We start from the raw sequence: 8,168 nt of genomic DNA, 5'->3' as shown, positions 1-8,168 counted from the left end.
GTTCAATGTTCGCCATTTCCAGTTGGTCTTCTACATGATGGATTCTATTAGAATTTTCTCTAATAAAATTTGCAAAACTCATTGTGCAATGTCTCAAAGTTTAAATGATATGTATGCATCTTTACCTTATTTGAAATATAGGCCCCCGTTTCTTCTTAATCTTCTCGTTGCTCGGTTGGTGAGATCTTGCTATCTAATTTGAGTCATCTTTATCGTTTTAACTTTCTAGCCCACTTGAGTTGCCCTATGTAAGTCTATTTCCAAATTTGTTTGCACAACTCAGTATTTTTAGTGCCCATCGTCACCCACTTACTTGCTAAAGATTTTTTGATTCGTTAAATAATTTGAGAGGACCACTCATTACTCCTCGTTTCACTGCTAGAAACATTCGGTGTCACTTGCTGAAAAGATTGAGCTGTCTTTTGTAAACCAAAATGCCCCCTTGTCTGGTTGAAGGAAATTACCATCTCCTTTTCTAGAAGTTTTCCTTTTAAACACAATGTTGCCCCCTTGTATTGGTTATTGCCTCTAAGTGTGCTCTGTTAGTGATTTGGACAAATAATGGTTTTAAGAGGTCATTCTCTCATTTCTATTTTTTTTCTGTTTGGTGAAGGAATATGAGTCTAGAATAAATCTTGAAATCTTGATCTTGCATTTTGAAATAAAAATTATTTTAATGTGAGTCTAATAACAATTTGCTTTTGAAATCTTGCAACTCCTTGGTTATTTTCTTTCTTGAAAAAGATATTATTTGCTCTTGTGTTTGGCAATGAGGTCTTTGGTGAAAATATATCATGATATTATGACCTTTTGTTTTTATAGGTTTTCAGAGTTGAGGGCTCGAGAAAAAGCTCGAGGTTTTGTATGAGAAGAACTTGTCTTTTTTTTTTTTGCATATTTATTTTTATCAGCATAAATAATAATGAGTAGTTTATTCTTGATGTCATGAATCTTATGAAAAAGTATTCTTTTTATTTTGAGAGCATTGTTTGTTGTTCTAGGTTGATTGCTTGCTTGATTAGAAAGGACTTCTATAGGCACGTAACATAGGCTGTGGTTTTTTGCTATGAAAGAAAATGATTCATAAGGCTCAAAGAGTGTTTCAGGGCTTCAAAGACTGAGGATCACTATTAACAGTTTGACTATTGATGTCATTCAAATTTTCTTTTGGCGCTCTTCTTTGATTTGCTGCTTTTTTTTTCTTTTTCATTGCTTTGCTATAGAGCATACTCACTTTATCTTGGTTATCACTTTTTTTTTTGTGATTTGGGCATGCCCTCTAGCATTTGAGTTTCTTGGGCTTTTTGACTTTTGGCTTTCTCACAGCTTTATCATTTTTCTTGATAATTGAAATTTCACTTGCCCCTAATGTAGGGTGTGATCCTAGTCGGGATTTTTTTTATGAAAGAAAAAATTATTTAGGCTCAAAAAAGGTTTGCAAGGGATGTACTTATTTTAGAACGTGAAAGGAATAACAAAGATGACCTTTCCTCATTTCATGAGTTATGAGCAACAAGTTCACTGCATACCATTATTCATACATTAAAAAAAACACATGATTCAAGAGTAATGGGGTAAAGGTGTTTATTCATTTCTTTTTTTTCTTTTTTTTTATAAAATTTTTTTTGTTTATAATTTAGTCACCTCAATAATGGAGTTGCTTGATTCACTTGTCATTTTACAAGTAGAATGTCAAAAATATCATTTTTGAATAAACATCAAATTACTTTTCGAAATCAAAATGTCAAATCAATTCTTCCAAACTCTAATAGGGAAACTGATTTTGTTAAGGATAATGAATTGAATTTATGAGATCATGCAAGGCTTCAAGGTTGTATTTACTGATTCTTTGATATCAATAAACATTTATAAGAGAGAGCAAAGACATGCAAAGTGAATTTATTGGCAAAACTTTTATTGATTAGATGAGAACTTATACAATCATGGATAATATTTCTTCACAGAATCGGAATTCACTAGCCTACTCAACTCTTCTCCATCCATTCTTGTCAGTATCAACGCTCCTCCAGAGAATGTTTTTTTTACTATATAGGAACCTTCATAATTGGGTGCCCACTTGCTATGATTTTCATTAGGTAGTAATAGGATTTTTCTCAATATAAGATCTCCTGCTTCAAACTCTCTTGGTCGAACGTTTCTGTCATATGCTCTTGCTACCTTTTTTTGATATAGTTGGTGGTGACAAATTGTAGGTAATCTCTTTTCACTTATCATATTTAGCTGTTCATATTGTATTCTTGCTCATTTAGCCTTTTCTAGCTTAGATTCCATAAGGACCCTTAAAGAAGGAATCTCTACTTCCAAAGGCATCACTGTCTCCATTCCGTAAACTAATGAATAAGGTGTAGCCCCAATGGACGTCCTTATTGCTGTTCGATATGCATGTAGAGCATAAGGAAGCCATTCCTGCCAATCTTTATATGTAACCACCATTTTCTAGACAATCTTCTTTATGTTCTTGTTAGCCGCTTCAACAGCACCATTCATCTTTGGTCGGTAAGGGGATGAATTGGAATGCTTGATTTTCCATTTAGTGCATAATTCCACGATCATCTTCCCATTGAAATTCTTGGCGTTATCGGTTACTATCCTTTATGGCAAACCATACCTACAAACTAGGTCTCTCTCAATGAAACGCTTGACCACTTTCTGCGTCACATGAGTATATGAACAGGCCTCCACCCATTTTGTAAAATAATCAATTACGACCAAGATAAATCGATGACCATTGCTGGTTTTTGGATTAATAGGCCCAATCACATCTATCCCTCACATTGCAAATGGCCAAGGTGACACCATATTGAATAAGGGCAATGGAGGCGTATTGATTTTGTCACTATACACCTGACATTTATGACATCTTCATACTAATTCTATACAATCCTTCTCCATAGTCATCCAAAAATACCCAGCTTTTTGCATCTGTCTCGCCATCACGTGTCCATTTGCATGGGTGGTGCAAATTCCTCCGTGTACTTCATACAAAGCTTTATTGGCTTCTAATCTGTCTAGGCATCTTAATAAAGTCCCATCAAATGCCCTTTTGTATAAGATTTCTCCATCTAGAAAGTATTCCATGGTCATTCTTCTCAATGTCTTCTTATCTATTTTTGAAGCTTCAGAAGGATATTCCCGATATTGAATGAATCTTTTTATATTTGCATACCAAGGATTGCCATCAATTTCTTATTCTATTAAATAACAATGAGCAGGAGAACTTTTGATATCAATGCCTATAGGATGTACTCTGATACCACAATCGATTGTAGCCATAAAGGCCAGGATTGCTAAAGCATCCGCAAACTGATTCTTATCCCTTCCTAAATTATTGAACTCTATCTCTTCAAATTTTTCAGCCAACTTGGAGAGATATTCTTGATATGGTTTCAATTTCTCATCTTTTGTCTGTCATTCCCCCTTTGTCTGACAGATTATCAACATGGAGTCTTCATATACCTCTAGTTTTCGTATCTTCAGTTCCAATGCAGCTTTTAATCCATGAATGTAAGCCTCATATTCAGCTATGTTGTTTGTGCAACTAAATTGCAGTTTAATGGAGATGGGATATTGTTTTCCTTCTAGAGAAATTATTACAACACTAGCTCCATTACCAGACACATTCACTACACCATCAAAGTACATGGTCCACCAATCACTTTCTATTACTAGCACATCTTCATCAGGGAAGTCAAAATTTAATGGCTCATAGTCTTCAAGGGCATTATCAGCTAAATGATCTGCGATTGCACTTCCTTTCATGGATTTTCTTGTTTTGTAGATGATATCATATTCAGCCAACAACATTTGCCATCTGGCCAACCTATTTGACATGTATGGTTTTTCAAAAATATATTTTAAAGGATCTATCTTTGAAATTAACCAAGTGGTATAATATAGCATATATTCTCGGAGTCTTTTCGCACTCCATACCAAAGCACAACACAACTTCTCAATCATACTGTAACGAGATTCACACTCAGTGAACTTTTTGCTAAGGTAGTAGATGGCTTGTTCTTTTCTTCCGGTCTCATCATGTTGGCCAAGCACACAGCCCATTGCTAATTCAGTCACTGTTAAATATAAAATGAGAGGCTTCCCGGGCACAGGCGGTACCAATAGAGGTGGGTTCTGTAGATATTGTTTGATCTTATCAAAGGCTTTTTGATAGTCTTCATCCCATACTCCAGGGTTTTTCTTTTTAAGTAATCGAAAGATCGGTTCACAAGTGACTATAAATTGTGAAATAAATCGAGCAATGTAATTTAAACGCCCTAAAAAACCTCAAACTTCTTTCTCGGTTTTAGGAGCTGACATAGCTTGTATGGCCTTTACTTTGTCAGGGTCTACTTTTATGCCATTATTGCTTACCATAAATCCCAATAACTTCCCCGACTTCACCCCAAATGTGCATTTTACAGGGTTCAACTTTAATTGATATTTTCTCAGCCTTTCAAACAATTTCTTCAGAGCTGGGATATGGTTTTCCTCATCTTTAGACTTAGCAATCATATCATCCATATATATCTCAATTTCTTTGTGCATCATATCATGAAATAGTGTCACCATTGCTCTTTGATAAGTTACCCCAGCATTTTTCAATCCAAATGGCATAACTTTATAGCAATATGTTCCCCATGGGGTGACAATTGTTGTTTTCTTCTTGTCTTGCTCGGCCATTTTAATTTGATTATACCCAGAGAAACCATCCATAAAAGAGTAAGTAAAACTCTTAGCAGCACTATCCACTAGCACATCTATATGGGGTAAAGGAAAATTATCCTTCAGGCTTGCCTTATTCAAGTCTCGGAAATCCACACATACCCTGATTTTGTTATCTTTCTTGGGTACTACTACGATATTGGACACCCATTGAGAATAATCGACCACTTCCAAGAATCCAGCGTCCCACTATTTCGTTATTTCTTCTTTCACTTTGATTAGTATATCTGGCCTTGTCCTCCTCAACTTTTGCTTAACTGGTTTACAACCTTCTATCAAAGGTAGTTTATATACCACAATATCAGTATCTAGACCAGGAAAAAACATCAACATATTCTTGTAAAAGAGCAATCAATTTCCCTCTTTCGTCAGCAGAGACTAACTTCCCTATCTTCAACTCCCTTTTATTATCCTCGGTGCCCATATTTATCAATTCTAATTCTTCTTTTGCAGGCTTCCATGTGCGGTCAGATTGTTCGACTAACCTTGGGAACTCATGGATATCCTCTACACCAAACTCTTCCTCATCCATGACAATTATATTTTCATCAAAGTTAAGCCAATTATCCACAGTGCAATGAGTTTGTGAGGTGTATGACAATCCGCTTTTAGATTTCCTGAAAGTGGAAAGTGTTTCGGTTATGAGTATATAGTTCTGGGAAATTAAATAAATGAATAGAGAAAAAGAAAAACATGATTGAAAGAAAGTATGCATGATCTCATTGAAATTTAAAGGATAGAAGGGCTCAACCACAAAACCTTATTGTCAATCTCTTAAGCCATGATGATTGGCAAGGCACAATTATTCAAACAATACAAATAACCAAAACAACAAACAAGTAAACAAACATTACTTTTTGAAAATAATTGGAACTTCATGAATTTCCCAATTTGTTAAATCTTATCCCTCTGCCAGTTTCCTCATGAATTCTGATGAGCCATCTTCTAAAACACTAATAGTCAGCTGGGGCAACTGTTCATGAATACTATCTTCTTCCTTTAACTCTTGTTCACTGACTTTTTCAAGATAATTGATAGTAACACCATTGAATTCCTTTCTTAGTCCTCCCTCATAATCTTCAGTTTTTATCACATATGCGGGTCTTGGGAACGTTACATGGATTGGTGGGATCTCCATTCGATCTTCATCTGGTTCTCTCCTTTCAATCCGGGCCATTCTTTTTCTCTTCTAATTTCAGCTGCTCTTTTGAAATCTGCTTTCCCAGGCTTAAACCCTAATCCAAACCTTTGATCCACGCACTTCATTTTTATCACATTAACCCTCTCAGGCATTCCAGTAGTGTGGTCATATTGAAATGGCAGTCCATGCTTTAAGAAGTATTTAGCAGCCATTTTTGCTGCTCCAAAAATTTCTGGTTTCCTTCGTATCATATTTTCTGGTACCCATTCAGCATTTATAACTTCAAATGCATGCAGATTTCCATCCTTACTTTCTTTAGTTTCCATGTAAGGGATCGACACATTTTTCATTGTTGATAAAGTTTCCTCAGCCTTCACAGTCACCAAATTTCCATTGATGATAAACTTGACCCATTGATGTAAAGAAGATGTGACAGCTCGGGCTGCATGGATCCAAGGTCTCCCAAGTAACATGTTATATGATGGATGAATGTCCATTACTTGTAATGTGACTTGAAATGGTTGTGGGCCAATGATTAGTTCAACATCAATACTCTCAATGATTGGTCGAGGTGATCCATTATATGCCCTAGCAATCATGGTACTTGGCTTCATGTGAGAGGCATCAATTGGCATTTTATCAAGTACATGTCTTGGCAATACATTGAGAGCAGAACCATTATCTATAAGCACCTTAGCGACCACACAATCCTTGCATTTTACCGTGATGTGCAATGGTTTATTATGACCGGTCCCTTCATGATCTAGCTCATCATCGGTAAAGTAGAGGTAGTTGGTGGCTTGAATCCTGCCCACCAAATGTTCTATGGAGTCTTGTGTGATATCCTGAGGAACATATGCTTCATTAAGAACCTTATGAAACGCGTTCCTATGCAATTCTGAACTCAATATTAATGACAACAAAGAAATCCTAGCCGGTGTTTTCTTTAGCTGATCAACCACACTATATTCATTGTTCTTCATCAATTTCAGAAATTCATTAGCCTCTTCATCACTTATTGGCTTATTAACCTCATCTGTCTTTGTCAATTCCACCATATCCTTTCCTTTGGCTTTTTTATGATTTTCCAACTCTTCAGGAGTAAAACATCTCCCACTCCGAGTGAGTCCTCCTATTTCAGCATGGAAAACAGGGGCAGGATTTGTGTTCTGAAAGGAATAACCATAATTATAGGGTTGGGCATTAAAACTCCCGCTAACAGTATTATTAGGCTTGGTTAGGATCATTTTCGGTGGACCCTTTTCGGTTGGTATATATCTATAAACTTCCACTTTCTTGTTACCACCAGTCATTGTTCCTACCAATTCATCTTCTTTGGGTTTCATTAATCTTAATACTCCCAACGTCATCATATTTTCTACCTCCAAATGAAACTCCTCGCACGAGTCGATATCATGCCCAAGCTGCTGATGATACTTAAAATATTCATTCACATTCCTTATCGTTTGTACTTTGACTAGTGTCTTGAGATAGTCTGTTTGCCTCAACATCCCATACAATCTATCCATAGTCACCCTTAAAGTTGATGTACTTCCCCTTCTTATCTCCAAATTATTAACTCCCCCACTTCTAGAAGCATGATTTGGTAGAGGGTTAGAATTCACATTTGGAGACTCATCAAAAGAAATCCAACCAGCTTTGATGAGCTGAAGGATTTTTCTTTTGAATGCAATACATCCATCAATATTATGACCGATAGCACCAGCATGGTATTCATATTTTTGATCGGGTTTATACTAAAAGGGAAATGGTGGTTGTAAAGGTTCTAATGAAATAGGTGCTATTTGACCAATACTAAGCAATCTTTGGTGCATTTCAGTAAGAGACATGGGTAATGGTGGATGTTGCACTTAATTTGCTGGAAAATTTCTTCTTGGGCGGTAGGCATTATTGGTTTGGGTGTTTATTGGGTTGGTTTGGGTGTTTGTAGGTGAAGAGAATTTTATATTGGATATAGAGGGGGTAGGTGGAATACTTTTGAAGCTGTAATTATCTTGGTAGGTTTTCTTCCCTCTACTTTCCCTTTCAACATTGTGAACTTCCGTTTCTTTCCTCTTTCCAATAAAACCTTTTTTTTTCAGTAGGATCCACGATCCTACCTGTCCGAACAGCTTGTTCGATCCTTTCAGCTATGACCACCAAATCAGAGAAATTTTATGCTGCACTACCTACCAAGTATTCAAAATACGGGGCTTTGAAAGTGTTGGAAAATAAGCCAGTCATCTCCCTTTCCGACAATGGAGGACTTACTTGTGCGGCTAATTCA

At 36.2% G+C, this 8,168-nt stretch overlaps 1 protein-coding gene across 1 annotated transcript in view; it reads right to left on the bottom strand.

Annotated features, from left to right (window-relative positions):
• Positions 1-3,429: 3,429 nt before the first annotated feature.
• The window catches only part of LOC105141013 (uncharacterized), a 7,485-nt gene continuing 2,746 nt past the window's right edge, over positions 3,430-8,168 (bottom strand). The window contains exons 4-8 of the mRNA XM_011048077.1: positions 6,476-7,638; positions 5,858-6,394; positions 5,066-5,357; positions 4,309-4,929; positions 3,430-4,215 (exon numbers count right to left, since the gene is read on the bottom strand). Of these exons, the coding sequence (XP_011046379.1) occupies positions 3,430-4,215; positions 4,309-4,929; positions 5,066-5,357; positions 5,858-6,394; positions 6,476-7,638 (3,399 nt within the window). The remainder of the gene's footprint in view (positions 4,216-4,308; positions 4,930-5,065; positions 5,358-5,857; positions 6,395-6,475; positions 7,639-8,168) is intronic.

Source organism: Populus euphratica, unplaced genomic scaffold (genome assembly GCF_000495115.2).
Source record: "Populus euphratica unplaced genomic scaffold, PopEup_1.0 scaffold318.1, whole genome shotgun sequence".
Taxonomy (NCBI): Eukaryota; Viridiplantae; Streptophyta; class Magnoliopsida; order Malpighiales; family Salicaceae; genus Populus; species Populus euphratica.
The sequence above is the reverse complement of the archived record's forward strand: the minus strand, read 5'-3'. Positions and strand labels throughout refer to the sequence as shown.